The sequence below is a fragment of the Chrysemys picta genome, chromosome 14 (assembly GCF_011386835.1).
Source record: "Chrysemys picta bellii isolate R12L10 chromosome 14, ASM1138683v2, whole genome shotgun sequence".
Taxonomy (NCBI): Eukaryota; Metazoa; Chordata; order Testudines; family Emydidae; genus Chrysemys; species Chrysemys picta.
This window is the reverse complement of record NC_088804.1, coordinates 2,409,109-2,430,559: the sequence shown is the minus strand read 5'-3', so window position 1 is coordinate 2,430,559 and position 21,451 is coordinate 2,409,109. Positions and strand designations below refer to the sequence as shown.

The 21,451-nt window shown below is 56.3% G+C and overlaps 1 protein-coding gene across 2 annotated transcripts in view; it reads left to right on the top strand.

Moving 5' to 3' along the window:
- The window catches only part of CARMIL2 (capping protein regulator and myosin 1 linker 2), a 124,592-nt gene that overhangs the window by 38,306 nt on the left and 64,835 nt on the right, over nt 1–21,451 (top strand). For both annotated transcript variants that reach the window (XM_065567782.1, XM_065567781.1), the window contains exons 16-25: nt 1,308–1,412; nt 2,389–2,458; nt 3,681–3,762; nt 6,795–6,891; nt 8,041–8,098; nt 10,278–10,450; nt 16,147–16,215; nt 18,892–18,985; nt 19,077–19,172; nt 20,097–20,225. In XM_065567782.1, coding sequence (XP_065423854.1) covers nt 1,308–1,412; nt 2,389–2,458; nt 3,681–3,762; nt 6,795–6,891; nt 8,041–8,098; nt 10,278–10,450; nt 16,147–16,215; nt 18,892–18,985; nt 19,077–19,172; nt 20,097–20,225 — 973 coding nt within the window. The remainder of the gene's footprint in view (nt 1–1,307; nt 1,413–2,388; nt 2,459–3,680; nt 3,763–6,794; nt 6,892–8,040; nt 8,099–10,277; nt 10,451–16,146; nt 16,216–18,891; nt 18,986–19,076; nt 19,173–20,096; nt 20,226–21,451) is intronic.

The window sequence follows — 21,451 nt, the reverse complement described above, 5'->3', positions numbered from 1 at the left end:
CCCCGCTACCGCTGGCACCTGTTCGCATTAGAGGGCAGCTTCTCTTGTAATATCGATTTATTTGTGCCTCAGGCGTTGGAGGCTTTCGTGCCAGTCTCAGTGTCGCAGCAGGTGTGGTTTTGGTTCATTTTTTACCCGGGCTGCCCACACCCTGAGTACGCTGCCGTTTGTAGACAGGAAAACTTCCCTCCCGCTAAAGATTTGTGCCCTTTTCAGCTTCCTCACAATAGCTCCATTTTCCCATGGGCTTTTTAATCTTAGAACAATCCTGAATATTAAGTCTTGTTGTCTATGTCTTTGCTGGAAGGCTGACCGGAGAAATGGGGCGGGATCTCTCTCAGCCCAAAAATTAAGTGACTGGTTTGTTTGAACCTTTCACAAAGAGATTTTTCCTCCCAACTTTTCCGTGGGCATTTTAGTTCAATAGATATTAGCAAAAGTGAGCAGAAAACAAAAAGCTCTAATGATCTGACTCAATTTCCCTGCCCTGCTCAATTGCTCTGCCTTTACTTAGAATCATAGAATATCAGGGTTGGAAGAGACCTCAGGAGGTCATCTAGTCCAACCCCTGGTCAAAGGGGGACCAACACCAACTAAATCATCCCAGCCATGGCTTTGTCACGCCTGACCTTAAAAACCTCTAAGAAAGGAGATTCCACCACCTCCCTAGGTAACCCATTCCAGTGCTTCACCACCCTCCTAGTGAAATAGTGTGTCCTAATATCCAACCTAAACCTCTCCCACTGCAACTTGAGACCATTATTCCTTGTTCTGTCATCTGCCACCACTGAGAACAGCCGAGCTCCATTCTCTTTGAAACCCCCTTCAGGTAGTTGAAGGCTGCTATCAAATCCCCTCTCATTCTTCTCTTCTGGAGACTAAACAATCCCAGTTCCCTCAGCCTCTCCTCATAAGTCATGTGCCCCGGCCCCCTGATCATTTTCATTCCCCTCCACTGGACTCTCTCCAATTTGTCCACATCCCTTCTGTAATGGGGGACCCAAAACTGGATACAATACTCCAGGTGTGGCTCATGAGTGCCAAATAGAGGGGAATAATCACTTCCCTAGATCTGCGGGCAGCAGTGCTGACCGGAACCACCAGGGTCCCTTTTCGACTGGCTGTTCCGGTCCAAAACTGGACACCTGGCGACCCTAGCTCCAAACCGATGGCCTCCTGCTTTGGGGCTGGTGCCCAGGCCATGTTACTGTCGACAGAGGGCACGGCTGAGTTGGGGTTAATTGAAATGGTAGAAATGGGGGCTGGGATGATGCGCTGGGATCTGATGCCTCTTCTGCTCATTTTAGAAAGCCGAGAGATGTCCCTCCGGCCATCAAACTGTTCTTCAGCAAGGCAGCTGCCCTCCGATACGTCGGCCTGGCGTGTACCAAGCTGCCGCCAGAGGCCGTAAGGTAAGAGGCCTGTTTCCCAATTGCAAGGGCTTGGCCCCCACAACTGGGGACAGATTTACAGTGGTGACCAGCCTCCACCATCGCAGCCCTAGTGATGCTCGGCCTGTCTTGTGCAAATGAACAGAGGTGCGAATAGCAAGGCCCTCTAGAGGGCGCCTCCTGGTTGCTGGAGCTGCACGCATGTATGTACGCAGCGGGGGGGAAACCAGAGCTGCGGGTGTCCTGGGGAGTCTTGCCTGTGGCCATGGCTGGGGGAGTCTTAGAGGATTAAACTGCTGTGGTTTGCAGTCGGGGATGCGTAGGATCTGAGTTACTTGGGCCGGGCGGGGATAACCTGCCTGAAACCACAGACACAGGGGCTTAGCCACAACAGGCTATTGATTTTGTAAATCCCTATTTATTAAGCCCAGCTAATATACCTAGCAGCCTCCTCTGGGGCAGGGAGCTCCCCAGACATCCAAGTGCAGGCTCCCTCTGGTTCCAGTCTGATTCACCCATCCCTATCATTCAGCACTGCCTGCCCTTTCCCCAGCTCCTTCAGTCCTGCTGGGAACCAGGGCGAGTGAGTGTGCGTGAGACGAAGGAACAGAACTGTACTGGTGTCAAGTGGCAGCGGGGGGCCGTAGCGTGACCCCCAGACGGGAGCGGTGCCAGAGACTCCCTGGAGTCCAGCAGGGCCATTGCAGGTGCTGTGGATTCGCTGCAGAAGGCACTCAGGCATCGTGCTGATGGATGGCAGGGGAGAACCTCGGGTAGCTAGGGTGGCTGGTGGGATGCACCTTTGGCTCTCCTAGCACCCCGCAGTGTTGCAGAGGGGCTGCAGGGCCTGGGCTGCTTCTACCCCTGGCTGCCCCGAGGGCAGGTTGAGTGAGAGGGGAGCCACTGACTGTTCCCGTGGGGCGGCTGGCAGCGTATCCAGTTCCCTCTGCCTGCTGATGAGAGCGCTGGGTTCAGGTTACTTTCTGGTTCATTGCAGGGCCTTGCTGCAGGGGTTAGCGTCTAACTCTCAGATCAGTGACCTGCACCTGGACCTCAGTAGCTGCGAGGTGAGGACATGGCATGTGACCCAGTAAAGCAGAGCGACAGCTGAGTTCCAGCTAAATCCTGACACTGCATCTGAGCCCAGCAGCCCCGGGTGAAGAAGTCCCGGGGCTGGGCAGTAAGTGTAGCTCCCCCACCAGAGCACAGAGGCTGGGCAGAGCATTAGGTCTTCATGGACTTGCACAGCCTTCCACCAGGTGGAATTTTGGCCCATTATCGAGTAGTTTAATTGCTACGCAGACGTTATGATCTTGGCATTTACGAGGAGCGCCTGGGCAGAAGCCAAGCCAGGGGAGAGAGTGTCATCCTCAGCCCTCCGACATGGACAGAGGTCGCTGTCTGAAAGGAGCCCCCGGCATACCTGCGGTGCCTGTGAGATAGCCAGGGGTGAGCCGGCTTCCTGCTGCTTCCGAGCAGTGCCCAGCGCTGGCACCAGGCAGGGGAGCCCTGCAGCTACGTGTTCAGAGTACAAATGGGCACCCCCATGGCAGAACCTGCGATCCTGAGCCTGACCCACCTTCCCTCCCGTCTGTGGGTCTCTAGCACTTCCACAGTGTTATCGATTCCCCCCAGCGCCCTCTGAAGCTGATGGGAATGAGGATCCTGGCTGTGCTAACGGGAAGGGGAGTCAGATTGGGGTTAATGTCTCAGCTCTGCTGCAGCCACCTTGGGCCCGTCACACAGGGTCAAAGCTTGGAAAGCACCTAGGTGGTTTAGGCCCCCTAAGTCCCATTGAAAGTCACGAGGATTTAGGCTCCTGAGTGACTTTTGAAAATGACTCCTCAGTCGCTCCTAAGGTGTTTTTTGGAAAAGTTACCCTGAATCTCTCTGGCCCAGCTTCTCAAAGGTAGTTAGGCTCCCCTGGGTTTCCTGGACCTCTAAGCCTTGGTTTCCTCAGCTATAATAATGCCCCCCCACCTTTGGGGCCAGCTTTGTGCCCATGGCTGAAAAGCGCGAAGGGTTTTTATTTATTCCTTTCTCCACATCCCGTGTTTCTGCCCTGCCCCTGCAGCGGTGGCTTTGGCTCTACCCTGCGCCTGGGGCATGCTGTGCAAACAGTCTGCAGGCAGCTCACGGCGGAGTTCCAGGTTAGAGTGTTTGGTCTCACGCCCCTTATTGCAGGGTGATCCCAGGGGCACTGAGCGCTGGTTCGACTTTCCCAACTGTCATGTTCTTGCTTGTGAATGTTCCCTTTGACTCTTGTTCTGTTTTGTTTTTCATTTAAAGTTGAGATCGGCAGGTGCCCAGGTGATCCAAGATCTGATTTTTGATGCCAATGCGATTAGCAGTTTGGATTTAGCAGACAATGGTAGGTACATAGTTTCTTTGACTTGTGCTGAGCTTTGTCACCGTGGCTGGAAGTGTCCTTTCCTCTGAACCTCGGCACGAGGCTGTGTGCTTGCCATTCTACAGCAGCCAGGATCAATCCCCTGCCAGAACAAGGACTGAGGTCGAGGTCCCCTCAACTGCTGTAGAAATAACCATTTAAAAGATGAGACTTGTTTTGACTCACTGAGGCTCTCTGAGCTGCCATGTGTGGTTATATATGTGCGGGTGGGCAAACTTTTTGGCCCAAGGGCCACATCTGGGTATGGAAATTGTATGGCGGGCCATGAATGCTCACGGAATTGGGGTTGGGTTGCAGGCGGGGGTGCGGGCTCTGGGGTGGGGCCAGAAATGAGGAGTTCAGGGTGCAGGAGGGGGCTGGGGTGCGGGGGGGGGGTGAGGGCTCTGGGGTGGGGCTGGGGATGAGGCATTTGGGGTGCAGGAGGATGCTCCAGGCTGGGACCGAGGGGTTTGGAGGGCGGGAGGGGGATCAGGGCTGGGGCAGGGGATTGGGGCGTGGGAGGGTTTGGCTGCAGGCTACGGGTGGCACTTACCTCAAGCAGCTCCCGGAAGCAGCGGCATGTCCCCCCTTTGGCTCCTACGCAGAGGCGCGGCCAGGCGGCTCTGCTGCGCACTGCCCCTTCCACAGGCACCACCCCTGCAGCTTCCATTGGCCAGACACCAGTTCCCAGCCAATGGGAGGTGCGGGGGCAGCGCTTGGGGCGGGGGCAGTGCACAGAGCCCTCTGGCTGTCCCTAAATGTAGGAGCCGGCGGGGAGACATGCTGCTGCTTCTGGGAGCTGTGCAGAACTGCGGCGCGTGTTCACGGAGCGGCCGCGGACCCCGCTCCCCGGCTGGAGTGCGGCAAGTCCCAGACCCCGCTCCCCGGCTGGAGTGCGGCAAGTCCCAGACCCCGCTCCCCAGTGGGAGCTCAAGAGCCAGATTAAATCAGCCGATGGGCCGGATGTGGCCCGTGGGCCGTAGTTTGCCATCCCCTGTTATATACGGTATTGCTGCCATTCCTGCCCTTGCTTCTTTGTATAGCTGTTCATAGGCCCCCTTCCGCATTTCCCTGGCGTACTTCTTCCATTACTACAAGACTCCATTGCTTTTGTTTGGTGTCTATCTTCTGCCCCTATTAACACAAGGAGCAGCAAGTGGCTGGCTGGCTGGCATGCTGGAGCTGTGCTGCAGTTAGACCTGGTACATTTTGTTCCGGTGGAGCGTTTTTTTATCCAAAAATGCCATTTGGCTGAAATAGAAACTTTCTGTGGGAAGATGTTAATGTCGATGGAATTTTTGACATTATCCAAATGCTTTGGTTGAATCAAAAGCAAACGTTTCCATTGACCCCAAGTTCGTGTTTTTTTGAAAATTTCATTTCTCGGCAGATTTCTGAATTCTTTGGTTTTGTTCCAATTAGGAACAAAAATCATTTTTGACGTGCCAGAATTTCTTGTGGTTCCTGCACTGCTCTGGTAGTTTGCATGTGCCCGTTTCCTTCTGAGCTGGGCTGCACTGGGGGGACAGGAGCAGCTTAGAGAAGAGCAATTCTGTGCTAATGGGGCTGTTGTGTGGAGTAATTTTCCATCTGTGTCTGGTCAGTGGTGAGCAAACTGACAGCTGTGTGAAAATGACCAACCTGGTTACCAGGCCCGTTGGCTGCCTGCTGGCCAGACACCGGACTCCTCAACAAGTGTTGTGGCGATCTCACAGAGCATTGCTCCAGAATCGCGGGTTGGTTTCCATTGTGCCCCAGCACCGTTCTGGTTTGGGATGAGTTTCCAGTTCTCTCCTCTCCTGGCCTGGTTTGGTTTTGTGTGTGAGTTTTGCTCTGGTAGGACTTCACTGGAAATTAGCAATGACAAGCCGTCAAGGGCTTGTGAAGGAGGGAACTCCCTTCTTGAAACGCCCCATTGCACTTCCCTTTTTATCGTTTCTGATGGAAGATTTCCAAAGTCTCTGCATCTCTTGTCCTACCAATGGGACGTGGGCGAGTAGCGAGGCGTTGGAGCTGACTGGCTTTACCACTTGACATGCCTGTGGAGGGAATGCGTAGAGCCCTGCTTGGCTTGTCACAAGGCAGTCGCTTTGGCTGTATTTTCTGGATTTGAATTCTGGCCGGCTGCCATTTGTTGGAGTTTAAGGGATTCTGTTCTGGGCGGGGAGGCAGCCAGCTTTCCCTGTGGGCAAGCCCCACTTCTTGGTTCTGGGAGGGCTCCTGTGCCACCCCGCCATGCTTCCGTTGTCAGCGCCCACCTTGTTGAGCAGACAGCCTTCTCTGAGCCCACTGACAGTGTGTGTCCGTGGCTGCCAAGGCGAGGGGCTGATTTCCTGGGTTGTGGACGCCTTCCCTGCCATCAGAAGCATCGTCTAATTTCACTTCAAGACGGGAGGGAAAACACTGGGAGAGAACTGGCTGAACTGGGCTCCGTCAGCAGGCAGGAACGCTCACCGCTGCTGAGCAGCCCCCCCGGCAAGGACCCTACGCATGATCATGCCCGTCCCCCTCCCCCAGGCTTTATTCCGTCTGCTCAGCCAGGTGCCCTGGGGGGAGCAGAGGCAGGATTGTTCTGCTGGCGCTCTCCACTCTACTCCACACCAGCCCTGGAGAAACACGGCTGTCTGAGCAGAGCCTGGGATTGGTAAAGCTGCCCGGGGGAATAGCCACCGAGATCCACCACATACCCATCCACTCTGCGAGGGCACTAGCCTCCTCGTGCCAGCGAGTCACCGTCTGCCAAGGCTGCAGTGCCCTGAAGGTGGCCAAGGGACAGACCGAGTAGTTTGTCGATCTCCGTGGGTCTGTTCGGGTGGGGATGTGCCCCTCAGCATCTGGTGCTACGAGAGCAACATCTGGGCTTTTCTCACAACCCTCCCGCTGCAGGTGTGGCCGCCGGTTGCCACATCTAACTCCGCTCCTCCCTGTTCATGCCAAGGGTCCTTGGGGCGTTGGCAGTCACTAAGTGCCAGACACTGGTCACGGATCGTCACTGATGCTTTTGTGTGTCGTAGGCTTTGATGCTGACATGGTCACGTTGGTGCTGGCGATTGGCCGAAGCAAATCCATTAGGCATGTCTCCTTAGGAAAGAATTTTAACATCAAATCCAAGTAAGTGTCACGTGACTCATGTGTGTAATGAAGTGAACTTTAACAGGCATGGGCCTAACCCCTGATTTTTATACACACTAGGTATGTTGCAGGTAGTCAAATTACATTTATTTACTGCAATTGCTGCACAGACTGTAGCTTTGTGTTGTTAATCACCATTTGGCTTTGTGTGTACTGGGCCTTTAAATTATGATGCTCTTGTAAATCAGAGATGTCAAAGTCACAGAATCATCTCTTAGAAATGTGGGGCTGGAACAGAGCTGGAAGTCAGCCAGGCCAGCCCCCTGTGCTAAAGCAGGGCCAAGGAAACCTAGACCAGCCCTGACAGGGGTTTGGCCAACCTGTTCTTAACCACCTCCAGTCCAGTCACAGACTATCATGAGCCCCAAAGGCCTGCGGTGTTTGCCTCAGTGCTCAGCCCGGTGCAGGTTTGGGGACGAGCTCTTGCTGCTTGAATTCAGATTGGGACAGGTGCAGAGAGAGGCTGCTGGGGTGATCGGGGACTGGAGAGAGCCTGTTGTATGAGAGGAGACAGAGAGCTTGGCTTGCTTGGCCATGAGAGACGGGCTGATTGGAGGGGGGGCGTAGAGCTGTTTAAGCTAAAAGACAATGTTGGAACCAGGATAAACTGGCCACATTCAGGCTGGAAATTAGAAGAAGGTTTCTCACCATCAGAGCGGAGGCTGTCCCAGCACCTCACCCAACAGGAGTAGTGGGGCAAAGGACCCAACTAGTTTGAAGATGGGACCTTGATACATTTATGAAGGGGATGATCTGACGGGGTTGTCTGTGATTAGCAGGGGACTGGACTCGCTGGCCATCCCTGCCAGTCCTATGTTCTTGGGTTACTGTCCAGCTGACATAATGCAGAGGCCTGGGGTCTCAGGGGCAGGGACACTGCAGTGTGGTCACCCCCTTAGGCCAGCCAACAAGAGTACCTCTTGGGCAGGTGCTCAATGCCCCAGGCTGGCTGCAGCTAGGGAAAGGCTGGTGGCTTGTGGGAGAGAGGGAGGTGCAGAGATGAGCCATGCGGTCAGAGTAACGTCCAGCCGCAATGGACGCTTCCCAGCTTGGTGCTGACTTGAGCCCACGTCAGGCTCTGCTGTGCGATGGGGAAAGGCGAATGACCCCTCTGCATCTCCTCCGCAGGGACAATCTGGCCGACGTTCTCCACCGGATTGTTCAGCTCACGCAGGAAGATGACTGTGTAAGTGATTGCTGTGGCGCCCACCCGGAGCCCCATAACTGAACCGTTCACGCCGTTTCCTCTGAATTATTCCTATTCATTTCAGAACCCCCAGGCCAGCTGTGAGACAACTGGCCATTTTGTGTTTCAGTTCAGATGCAGAACGTGGGGGAGTCGCTGTCTCTCTTCCATGGAGTCGCTCCCTCTGTGGTTGGTGTTAATCTGAAAGGAATGGTCAGACTGAGAAATAAGTGCTTTTCTCGCTGCGTTTGGGAGAGTATAGGAAAGGAATCAACAGCTGGTAGAGTCTAAAGTAAAGCGGAGGGAGCAGGAGAGATGTGTGTTGTACATGGGGGGGATGGATAACAGCCCAGAACAAAGGTGATGGGCTTCTGAAAATGTCACCTGTTTGGAAGGTCTAACATCCTAGGGCCTCTTCTCAGGACATTGAAAAGGCAATGAAGATTCGTCTTGGCCAGGCAGAGGCCAAACCGTTATCCCAGCGTTACCGACGCTGCGTCGACCTAACTGCAGCAATCTTGACTCTGCCGCTCGTGGAGGTGGAGTTATTAATTCCACACGGCAGAGCAGTTACGCCTGCAGGAGCGAAATTGAAATGTAAAGTGGGGTTGCCACCTTTCTGAGGGCCGGTAACTGGACCCCCAAGGCTCTGCCCTGTGCTCCGCCTCTTCCCCCAAGGCCCCACCCCATCACTCGCTCCTGCCCCCGTCGCTCGCTGGATCCTCTCAAGGAGCCTTCCTGCAGGTAGGAGGCAGCACCAGCTGAGCAGGGGCTGATGCGGGTTAATGACCTGGCGCCAGTAACTGGACTTTTGGTTCGGGTGCCATTTAGGGTCGAAAACTGGGCACCTGGCAACCCCAAATGGCGCCCGGCTGCAGGAGCCAAAACCCGCTAGTGTAGACACTTCCACAGCGAGGCCGACAAGCTGCCCTGCGACACCCTCGCTCTGGAGTGTAGCCTGGGCCTCAGCTGCTTAGAGTTCACCTTCGTTACTCCTCCTCGTCAGCCTGCTAGTCCTCCAGGCACCCATAGAGTCTTCCAGGGAACACAGGCTAGACCAGACCTGAATTTCTAATGTGAAGAAACCCCTTGCAGGCCTATCCCCCGCAGAGACACCACAAGGGCAAGGGCACTGATGTTCTTTAATCTTTGCAGGTCTCCTTTGAAGGAGAAAACCCACTGGTGCATTACAGAGTTGCTGCCACAGGCAGAAAAGGTCTGTGCAGCCCAAATCCCATTAAACAGGCCTTTCCCAGTCACGTGATTACCAGGCTGTTAGTGGGTAAATGGCAGCTTTCTCCTCCAGGATTGCCCCCTCCTCCTGCCGAGCTTCAGCAGGATCGAGCGGCCAGGCGTGGCTCAGACCTGCCCTGCCTTGTTGGCTGTGCTTTTTTCTGCCTGTGGTAGGGGCCAAATGATGTCTGTCTGTCTGTCTAGATACTTGTCTGGCCCCCATCACAGGAGTATCTGAGCACCTCCCAATCAGCAGTGGGCTCACCCTCGCTGTACTCTGGGGAAGCAGGGCATGGCTAGTGCCCCACAATATAGATGGGAACCTGAGGCACAGAGAGGCTAAGTGACTCACCCAGGGTGACACATGAGTCAGTGGCAGAACAGGGATCACTTCACCATCCTTCCCCCTGGCACGGGGAAGAGGGCTCACAAATTCCTCTCTCCCTCCCCCTCCCCCCCGGTGCTCTTGTCTGAGGACAGCTCTGCTTTGGCTTTGGCCATTCCCCACACATAGGGAACGCTGGAGCTGCTGAGCAGAGGCGGGCGGGGCGGGGCGGGGCTACCTGCAGGCCTCCCTCCTGCCTGCTCCTGGCCTCATGTAAACAGCTCCAGGTGTCTCCCTCGCGTCCCACCCCATGTGATCTAGGAGCTTTGGTCTGGCCCTAGCTTTGTGTTCATTAGCTTGTGCCCTGCACTTACTGGCTGCCAAGGACTGTAGGCAACAGAACTAGAGCACAGCCCACGGGCCCGCCCAGAGAGGGCAAAGAGCTCGTGAGCCGCACAGGGCACTCTGGGGGGCAGGGATTCCCCGGCTGGTCCCATCACGCAGGTGGCCCAGTCTGTGTAGTTAGATGGGGGGGAGGGAGCGACCTGCTCCCTTGTAAAGCCCCAGGGACCCCACAGCACCAGCACCTGATCTTTTCTCCCTCCGGTGTTTGTCTTCCAGCCCCTTCAATCCCTGTCCGTGGCCGAATCGCGACTGAAATTGGGAACCAACGTCCTCCTGAACGCCCTGGGCAGTAACACCAGCCTCAGCACACTGGACATCAGCGGGAACACCATTGGCGACACTGGAGCCAAGATGCTGGCCAAAGCCTTGCAGATCAACACAAAACTCAGGTAGCGAGAGTGTGCGTGTGCGTAAGGGAAAGGCAGGCAGGCGGACGCTGGTAAGTGCTGAGTCTTGCGGGGCGCTGCTGGGCCTTGTTTCCAGAGGAGAGGAGAGGAGTGTGCTGCCTCGCGGGGGAGGGGGGGGGGGGTTTGCTAAGCAGGAGGAAAGTGCTGTGTAAAGGCCCTAGGAATCACGGGGTTTCCATTTAATAGGGCAAGCGGCTGGTGAAATTTGTACCACTTGTTTAATGAAATACTGAGACTGATCCTAATGGCAGATCCTGTCTCCCTCCAGATCCCCATTCCTCCATCCTGCCTCGTACCCACCCTCTCCTCCCAGCAGTCTGGTTGAGAGCAGTCTCCTAGTTCTCATATGCTCCTTGTCTTTGTTCTTGCCTCTCCGTGCTGCGCACCTGCCCACGCAGGCTGCTTGGCCTCTCCGTCCCCTGTGTGGCTGTTCCGTGTGCTGGGCGCTCCCTGGCTCTGAGCCATTGGCACCTCAGCTGCACTGGGACATCTGCCACCAGCAGTGCCCCAAAGTACAGTGAGATGTGACTGACACAATGTCCCCCCACCCATCTCTTCTTCACCCCCTTTCATTCCTCCCCACCCCCAGTATACTCTCCCCTCCCCTTCCCCCGAGGATCCCTGTTGCCCCTTTCTGGTCTCTGCATCTGTCTCATCTCTATCTATGGTGCTTATCCGGAGCCCTTCACTGTAGTATCTGCACACCTCACAGCCTGTAACAGATTTATCCCCAGGGGATAATGGAGAACTGAGGCCTAGAGAAGCTAAGTGACATGCCCAGGGTCACTCGGGGTGTTTGGGGTGGACCAGGAATTGAACTTGGATAGCTCACAGCTGCTTTACCCCCTTGGCCATCCTTTCCCTCTCTGCCATTCGGTGTCTCTTGGTCTCAGCCCTGCAAAGAGTTCTCTCTCTCCTATTGCGAACGGCTGCTTCTGCAGCTGCACGACGTCTGCTGTATGCACAGAAATCCTGGGGAGTCTGGGTCTGATCCAATTGCGCAGGAAGCACCGGTGACTGCTGCCCTGAGGCAGGTTTACATGCGTGTAATCAGCTGGTGTTAGAGGTGCACTGAGCCCCTCGTCTATGCCCGTTTAGAGGGACCGTTTGTACGTGCTCATTCAATACCAGCTGCTTGTTGGCGACGTACTCCACAGGGTGAAGGAAATGCCTGGATTATAGAATGGCTAAGCCACCACGCCAGCTGTATGCAGCTCAGCCGTCTGTTACTCTGCAATTCAGTGTCCAGGCAAGTGCCTGTCAGGGCGGATGACTCCATTGCCTGGCCGTGCTCGGCGCCCTCAGCTTCGCTGCAACGGCTCCAGGAAGGGAAAACCAGGGCTGCGTATCCTGGGCTTGCAGCTGCAGGAAGGAAGCTGGGACATTGCTGGGGCATGTCCTGCCTCCCTGTTAGGCACTGGGGGCCCTAGACTCCCCTGGTACAGGTGAGGAACAGCTGGGAGAGCGAAATGGTCAATGTGACGCCCCTGGAGATGCAGGGAGGGACGTGACAGGACTCTTGGTGTAAGTCAAAGATCTATGGAAATGGCAGTGCAGAGCCCATGGGCTCCCCATCAGCCAGGCGGTGTCCTTGTCCCTCTCCAGCACTGGCAGTGCAGTGCTCTACCATGGCTGGCCCCAAGCCTCCTCTGCAGTGAGGGAAGCCCTGAGCGGTGTTAAGGGACCGTACTGTGGAGAGCGAGTGCCCTTTCCCCCTCCCAGCCCAGCTGGCCATGCCCGCCCAGGTGCAATGTCACTGTAGCGAAGTGAGACTCACTGGCTCAGCGCCTCCTGCTGGTTGTCCTGGGAACTAGCTCGATTCCAGCCTCTGCAGGCCGATGTCTCACTCGCTGCTGGCTCCCGGACCCTGGTGCCCCTTACCCTGGGGTTCTGCCCTCCGCAATACCCCCACTCTGGGTCTCCCCTCCCAGGGGAACCCCCAACCCTCTCACCCACCTTGCCTCAGTGGCTACTGCCAGTCGTCATCCAGCCCCTGCTCCCTGGGGCCAATTGCAGTCTGTAAAGGCCACTCCTCATCAGCAAGGGGGTTGGACCAGCTGCCTCTGCCTATCCCTGGGCTGCCCTTCTGCAGCCCCAGGACCTCTGTAGGCCTTCACCAAGGCCCGCAGCCTGGGGGTTTACTAGGCTGGAGCTCCCCAGCCCTATTCCCCAGCACTGCTCCAGTTCAGGTACCTTCCTCTCAGGCAGCCAGGCCCTTCTCCCTCCAGGACTGGAGAGAGACTCCCCAGCTTCTGGCCCACAGCCCTCTTATCAGGGCCAGCTGGGCCCTAATTGAGCTGGCCACAGCTCTGGCTGCTTCCCCAATCAGCCCAGCTTGGCTGCTTTTAACTCTCTTTTCCAGCCACAGCCCTCTCCAGGGCTGCTTTCAACCCCTGTTCTGCGGGAGTGGGGCAGCCGCCCCACTACAGTCACTCTCACGGGAGGATGGCTACCAACTTCGGCTCCTCTCCATGCTGCGTGACAGAGGGGAGCAGGCTGGCCAGGCGCTGACCTCCAGCTTTGCTGCCTTCTCCTTGCTGCTTTGGTGCCTGTGGGTCACTGGCTCTCGCTGCAGGGCCCCAGGGCTCCAAATCTCCTGTCCAGTGGCGCTGGGAGGGGAGGAAGTGCCTTCACCCAGCAGTGGGGCAGAGATGGGGAGCCTCCCCGATCCGGTGCAGGACCCGTTATCTCATTGCATTCATTCTGAGGAGAGAGAATTGCGAACCTCTGTGGCTGGTCACGTTCCCCAGGCCCAGCAGAGCAACGTGGGAACGAGGCAGCTTAATAACCGGCGTCGCTAGCCACGGCGCGAGGCTGGGACGGCTGATCCCTAGCTAGCCGCCAATAGTTCTGGGTGCCCAGTTCTCCGGCATGCAGCTCACTAGCTGCGCCTCCCAGGCCTCTGCCCCCCTCGCCCGGCACTGGCTGACAGACGTCCTTTGCCGAAGCAATAGCAACGGTGTCCTGAGCTGTAGATCTCAGCCTCAGAGGGGTAGAGCTGGGAGACGATAGGCCTGCAGGCAGGTGGTGGGAGGGGCTAGGTGGCCCGTGGAGAGCCATTTCCCCTCCAGGGGATTCTGGGATTAACCACCTGGCGTTCGGCAGCAGAGTTATCTCCCCCGGGGAGCAGGGTCACCTCTCCCTGCTGTTGCAAGGTGAAGTTTGCACATCAAAACAAGGCAAACATGGGCTTGGTGGGTCTCTCTGAGCTCACGTGCAGCGTTCTACGTAGGGTGACCAGACAGCAAATGTGAAAAATCGGGACGGGGTGGGGGATAATAGGAGCCCATATAAGAAAAAGACCGAAAAATCGGGACTGTCCCTATAAAATTGGGACATCTGGTCACCCTAGTTCTATGTCACTTTGGCAGGACCTGTCTCATGGCCGGCATGGCCAAGTCTGCCGGCCTCGGGTTAGCCCGGCCCCAAGAATGGCTGACAAAACCTCTCCTGGCTGAATCTGCACCGTTGGCGATGGAAGGGAAAGTCACAGCTCCATCTATTCAGATCCTTCCCGAGAAGGAAACTCCTTTGGGGTGCCTGGGGGGGGGGGGCGGTTACAGGGAAAAGATCCCTCTTCATCCCGAGATGTTCGCCCCCACGCTTGGAATTCTGCATTGGAGGCTTAGCCAGCCCACAGCTAGGGCTCATCCATTCGCAAACTGGCAGCAAGAGAACTCCGTGGGGTTTAATTCACACCTGTCACTTCAGGCTCTGTGTGGGTGCGCTCTGATTGCAGTTTTTCTGTTTCCATTTTGCTCAAGGCAGTGAAAAATCCCAGTCTCTCAGCCCTGTTCTTTAACCCTCTGCTGCTTGGAGTTTACCCACTGCAGTATTGCCAAAGACCTGCCAAAATCAGGGGTCAGGCCCCCAGAATCACAAGATTGGCTTTAAAATCGTGAGATTTTGAACTCATGGGTTTGGTTTCTTTGGCTCCTGGAGTCTGGGCTTGTAGGTGGCATGCAGGCCACATTTTCATGCTTTTCTCCACAGCCACCAATGCTAGAGACTTTAAAAAAATGTATTTTTAATGCAAGGCGAGATTCTCGATGTAATCCCATGACTCCAGGAGCTGGGGGCTTTAAGAAAGAAACCAAAGCTCACAAGACTCATGATGCATCCCAAGAATTGGGGACGCGGCTCTTGTGCGATTTGGGCTCTCTTCTCTGCAGTGGGAGATTGGTGAAGCTAACGACCCCAGGCCAGGGGCATATGCCAGCTGAAGGGTCAGAGCTTTCAAATGGCCGCAACCGGAGTTTGGCTTCAGCCCTTGTGCAGTGCGGCTCATCCGGCCTACTGCTTGTGGCTGAGCAGCGGGAATCGCTGCAGAGTCAGCCGCAGGGCAGGCCCCTCCAGTGTGGTGAGTGATCACACCAGAGCTCAGTGGGTCGCCTCTTGGGGACGTGCTGTACGGCCAGGTGCAGCAGCTGCCTGGCTCTCCAAGCCCTTGGCGAGCTCGCACTGTGCTGCTGGCACGACAGAGAAGATGCATGTTGCCCCTCCCCACTTCGCACTCTCCTGCCTGGCAGGGCAGCGGTGGTGGTTTCGCTGCAGCATCCCTTGCTCCCTGTGTGCACTGTCCTTTTACAGCCTCTGCGGGCGACCGGTAGTGGTTCTCGCTGGAAACGGACACAGCAGCTACACATTGTGGAGCAAAGAGATTTCACTGAGACCCCCGCTCAGTGCCCTGCAGCCTGCAAAGTCCCTGAATGTGTTGGGCTGCTCCATTTCCCAGAATCACCCCACTTTTCATTTTGGAGGGACTGGGATACTGCAGGGAGGGGCTGGATAAGTCCCCAGAGAGATTTGCCAAAGAGATGGGCTGGACGGTTCAGCCAGCCCAATAACACCATTCTAAACCCCAGCCAAAACCCTGCTCCCAGCCCCCCAAAACTTGGGGGCAGTTCAGGTCTTTAGTGTCCTTCGTGCTGGAGAAGAGACAGGCTTGTGCTCTGTATAAGGAGAATTCCTCATTGACTCTGCCAGCCCCTGGAGTTTTCTAGCTCCCAGACTAACAGCCTACGGGCCATACAGGATCTCCTTAAATCCTGGCCTGGATTTAGCATCTCAGGAAGGGGCTGCTCATTACACTAGAGCAGTGGTTCTCAACCAGGGGTACGTGTACCCCTGGGGTTATGCAAAGGTCGTCCAGAGGATACAGCAACTCATCTAGATATTTGCCTAGTTTGACAACTGGCTACATAAAAAGCACTAGCAAAGTCAGTATAAACTAGAATTTCATACACTGGCTTGTTTAGACTGCTCTGTGTACTATACACCGAACTGTAAGTTATAATTCTAGGGTAACAAGGAGAAAGTCAGCGATTTGTCAGTACTACTGTGCCGTGACCCTTCTGTATGTTTATATCTGATTGTGTAAGCAAGGAGTTTTTAAGTGAGGTGAAACTTGAGGGTACACAAGACAAATCAACCTCCTGAAGAGGGTATATGGTCTGGAAAGGTTGAGAGCCACCAGGCTAGAGGATCTGACCTAATCTGTGCAGTGAGCCCCTCTCTCTGGAGTGGGCTGAGCCAATCCCCTGCTGAACGGTGGAGAACTTTGTATCTGGAGTGCAACCTCCTGGCTCGGACAAATCTGTGCTTCTAATATGCTGAAAGCATGTGCCTTGTGAGGGGGAATTGTTCATTGGGGTTCACCCTCTTTCTTCTCTTCCCAGGACAGTAATTTGGGACAGAAACAACACCACGGCCCATGGATTCCTTGATGTTGCCCGTGCTTTGGAAAGGTAGGGGCTGTGTAAAGCATGTGCTTTAACTCCTCAGTGACATGTAGGTTTCATTGCTAGTAGGGAGTTCTGCGTTGGGACCTGGGATCGTTCACGGAAGGGATTCCCACTAGCCCCTAACCTGGTGAAACTAGACAGGTGATACTGACAGAGCACAGCAGGGTCTAAGTCAGATGCCAGGAGACAGAGCGCAGGTGGGGTCGCCCTGGGATGAGGGTCTGCCTGTTGGCAGTGGGGACAGGCTGTGTCAAGTGTGTTGCTTCTGGTGAGCGAGGCGCTGGCTGCGGTGAAGTGAAGCCTCATTAATTGCATGTGGGGAGAGGGTGGGCAGGCAGCTGGCTGGATGCAGAGGGAAATGGAGATGCGCAAGGTGCTGTTGCTAGAAGGCAGGCCTGGGAAGGGCCCGTGTAACCGTGTGCTATGCCCCACCCTTCTCTACCACCTTGCAGCCACAGATCTCAGAGAGCTGCTTGACCATTAATGAGCTAAGCTTAACCGCCTTGCCCCCCGTGGCAGACAGGATGATCTGCTGAGAGCCCGAGCTCCAGCCCCAGCTGGAACGGCTACATGGCTATTTTTAGCGCCAGAGTGCAAGCATGAATCTGTAGGGCTGTACTCTGAGACTGGCAGCCAGGGGGTTCGGGTAGTGTAAACGTACCCGTGTGGATCTGCTGCTGCGCATTAGTGCACTTTGATCTGCCTCGCTTTGAAATGGGCGTAGATTAAAGCGCACTAGGACACTGTTCGTGCAAAGCAGCGTGGTTTGCACTGACAGCTAGTGTGCGACAGGCTAGCACGTGGTGGATTTACCTGCCAGCTTGCCATGAACTAAGTGCTTGTGCGGACAAACCCTGTGGTGCTAGTGACAGTGGGGTGCCTCTATCTTTAGATTCCCCAAGATGAGAAGGGTCTAATTCACTGCCCTAAAAGGTGGGGCCCTTCAGTGTCACAAGCTGGGCACCCGGAATCACGAGTCACTTGTGAGAATGTGGGCTGTACCGGATGAGGCCTGCAGTCTTGTGCTCCATGGCTTACGGTGTCAGTAATGCCTGGCTCTGACACAGCGCGCTTCATCAGTAGCTCTCCCAGCAGCCCTGTGGGCAGGGCACTATTATCCCCATTGCACAGATGGGGAACTGGGGGCTCAGTGACTTGCCAAGTCTGTGGTGAGCAGGGACCCTCCATCTCCCAGGGCCTCGGCTAGTGCCCTACCCACTGGACCAGCCTTCCTGCAAACAACACTGCTGCCCGCACACAGCAAGACAGTGAGGCACCGCCAAAGCTTTACAGAAACAATGCCCCACTTAGACCTTGAAAGGATTTCTTCTCCCACCGAGCACTTCGGTTGTGGTGCAGCGCAGGGAAGTGATAATGCATTGGAGAGCGGGGAGGAGGCGAGATCATACAGGTGCTGGGAATCTGAAGTTATCTGACCTTTCTCCTTTGGATTTCTCTGCCTGTTACAGTGGGTTTCAACCTTATTCATTTACTTCCCCCTAAAAAATTTGGAATGGAGGTGCAGACCCCTCTGGAAATGTTAGATGATGTCTGTGGACCCCTAGGTTGAAAACCACTGCTCTATGACATGAATGGCACACACTGGAGATGGGGCAGAAGGTGGATGAGAACTTTGGATCCAGGCTTGGATCAGAATTCTGTGACCCTAAACCATCTATAACCTGAACGCCACACACGCCATCTCACGGCTTCACAGCATAACGTAGCTGGTGCAGCCAATCGCAGTCGCTCTTTTACATGGGGAAAAGTCAGACGTAGCCTGGCTTTGCTTCACTTTCCATTTCTGAGCACTGTGTCTGTGCAGCAGAAAGCTGGCAGCATCGTGGGGATTTAGGAGAGAGCGGGTCTCGCAGCCGGAGGAGACTCGGGGGTTGTACCTGGCTCCGCCGCTGTGTGAACTCGGGTGTGGCGCTGCCCCTCAGATCTCGTCCTGCGAGGTGGGATAAGAATTACACTCCGTGGTGAAGATGCTATTCCTGGACTCAGGAGAGCCGGGTTCAGTTTCTGGCTCTCCCACATGCTTCCTGTGAGACCTTTGGCAAATCACTGAACCGTCCCCCTCCCAGTCCAGTCTGCCAATAACTTTCTCCCTGCAGGGATGACTAGAAGCTAAACTCCTTGTTGGGAGGCACTCGGACCCCCTGGGGAGGGTGGCCATGTGGCTGCTGAGGCCGGTCGAATGGGCAAGCCCCTCGGGAGGGAGAAGGCCAGGTGCTATAGGAGTGCAGCGTGTCCTTGTTATTTACCCAGGCAATTCTGCAAGACTTTTGAACCAAGTCGGTTTGTTTTCCAGGGGCAAAGTTCACCCTGCATGGGGCTGCAGCTGCAAGGGGCACAAACGGAGCCATTTTGGGTTGGCAGGGAAACCTCTCTGCCTCTAGTATTGGCCCTTCAGGCTGAAGGTTGCCAAGTGACCTGTAGGTGTCTGCGAAGGTGCTGAGGGCTTTTTGCCCACTGGGGGATGAATGCAGCAATGACCCCTGTCCCCTGTGGGTGGGAGGGTAGCGCAAGGTGTCGTGGGGACTCGGTGGGCTCAGAATGGTCGGGGGTGGGTGCCAGACGGACCCATCCCAGCTCCATTCTCATTGTGGAGCTGGGGGAAGCCCAGCTGAGTCCAGGTTGTTCCAGGGATGCTAACTCCAGCCGTGTCACCCCCAGGAATTACACCCTGCGGTCCATGCCATTGCCAATGAGCGACGTGACTCAGGCTTATCGGAGCAATCCGGAGAAGACGGAGGAGGCTGTCCACAAGGTAGATCTCTGGGGCTGGCAGGGGGTGGGGACTGGTCCTTCCAGCCCAGCCTCCAACTCTTCCCGCTAACTGGGCCTCTTGCCTGCTGCAGATGCAGTCTTTCCTGGCGAGGAATCAGATGCGGCGGACGCTGCCTAAGCAAACCTTCCGGCTGCAGCAGGGAATCGTCACCAGCTCCTCGGAACAGGTCAGAAGCATGCCGGGCCACTCATACCTGCCTGCTTCGCTGTAAGGGGCCGGCCAGAGGGTGCGGGCCTTGCCAGCCCAGGCAATGAGCCTCCAGTCCAGTACCTGTCTGTGCACTGGACATATGTCCACACGCAGGGCCCGCTGGAAGCCCATGGCTGTGGTGGGAAGGTTTCCCATGGGCTCCAGCATGCTTTAGACGCTCTGTGCACGTATTCTTGCAGTCTCTGCCCCTGCTCGTCAGGGGTTCCTCTTGCATGGCAGGGTGAATGCTGTCCCTGCATGCCACCCATCCTCGCGGCGGTACTGAGCACACACCCCGCTGCGGGCTCACCTGGCCAGGGGAGAGGCAGGGAGGAGAAGGATCGCTGCAGGGGAAGGCGGGCCTGGGAGGTGGCACTAAGGAGGGGTGGGGGAAGAAGGCAGACGGGGCTCTGAGGAAGATCGGCGAAGAAGAAGAGCGGCCCGTTGGGAAAGATGGAGGGAAGAGAGCCAGGCTGAGGCTGGGTGAGGCAGGGTGAGGCAGGAAGCAGGGGAGAGCCTGGAGAAGCCAGACCGGAGGAGGGACAGCATGGGGGACGGAAGGGTCCCGCCGCTGATTCTGAGCTTGCTTTGTGCCCATATGCTGGGGTCCCGGCTTGTCTGATCCCGGTTGGAGGGTTCATAGGCTGTCCCGCTCAGGCTCTCACCGTGCACCGCACACTAACAAAGGACCACTCCCATTCCTGGGGCGAGTGCCATGAGCCCCGTTTTCCCGATGGAGAAACTGAGGCACAGAGGGGTTAACTGGCCTTGCCAAAGTCACAGAGCTGGGGACAGTCTGGGTCTGCTCCCGCCCAGCCCTGTGCCCTGCCACCAAGGCCGGCTTTCCTCGGGATCTGTGGGCGGGCGTGAGCCGCACACTGACACAGGTACTGTGCTCTAGATGGTGAATGAGATGTGCACGAGCCTACAGAAGCATGTTGACGCCCTGAGTGCCCGTTTGGGCCGAGAGGTGGAAGCCAGTGTCCTCTGTGCAGAAGAAGCCATTCGGGAAGCAAACCTGTCCATCAGCGTGAGTCTCCAGGCTGTGCCTGCTGCTCTGTGTGTGCTGTCCTCCTGCTTCCCAGGCCCGGCCCGGCTGCCTCTTAGCCCCGTGCTGCAGCCAGGCCCAGCCGCGCTATTGTCAGGGTTTGAATGAGCTTCCACTAAACTCAAACTGGCTCCTTGGCCCCAGGGCCACAGACAAAGGACCGCTGGGAAGTTAGCTCTGGGGCCAAGGTTGAGTCATTCTTCCAGCTACGCCAAGACGTGGACGATGGCCACCCGCAAAACAGAATTTCTCGTCTTTGGCCCCAGCCCAGAACCAGCAAGTGACTCCCCTAGCTGAGTTCTCACCCGGGGCCAAGAGATTAACTCGGATTTAAAAAGCCATTAAGCTTGTGACCAGTAACGTGAGCTTGGTTTACAGCAGGTTAAAATAGGGTGGCTGCTGGAGAGCAAAACTTTCCTTTGCTTTTAAAGGGAAGGGTTAGGGTTAGGGTTAAAGGGAAGGGTTAGGGTCCCCATCCACTCCCTCCCACTTCTCACCCCCTGACTGCCTCCCTCAGAACTCCCAACCCCCCCTGCTTCTTGTCCCCTGACTGCCCCCTACTGAGAACCCCCCACCCTAACTACCCCCCTAGGATCCTACCTGTCCCCTGACTGCCCCGACCCTTATCCACTCGCATGGGTGGCAGGGTTGTAGAAATTTTGGTGGTGCCCAGAACCCCCCCCCACCTGCCTAAGGCTCTGGGAGGGGGTTTGGGTGGGGGGAGGAGGCCTGAGGTGCAGGTCCTGGACTGGGGATTAGGGTGCATGAAGGGCGCAGGGGGCAGGCTCTGGGATAGAGTTGGGTGCTGGGTGCAGGCTCCGGGCTGGGGCAGGGGATGGGTGTGCAGGAGGGGGTGAGGGGTCCAGACTCTGGGATGCAGTTTGGGGGTGGGAGGCGGTGCAAAGGGAGGGGGTGCAGGCTTTGGGAGGGAGTTTGAGGGCAGGAGGGGGTGTGTGGGAAGGGGGAGGGGGTTTGGGACGGAGTTTGGGGATAGGAGGGGATGCAGGGGTGAGGGCTGTGGGTCTGAGGATGAGGGGTTCATGATGCAGGAGGGGGCTCAGGGCTGGGGCAGAGGATTAGGGTGTGGGGGGATGAGGGCTGGGGCTGGGGCTGGGGATGAGGGTTTGGGGTGTTGGAGAGGCTCGGGGCTAGGGTGGAAGGGCAGGGTAAGGGCAGCCTGTCTTGCCATTAGTGGATGGGGGGCACTA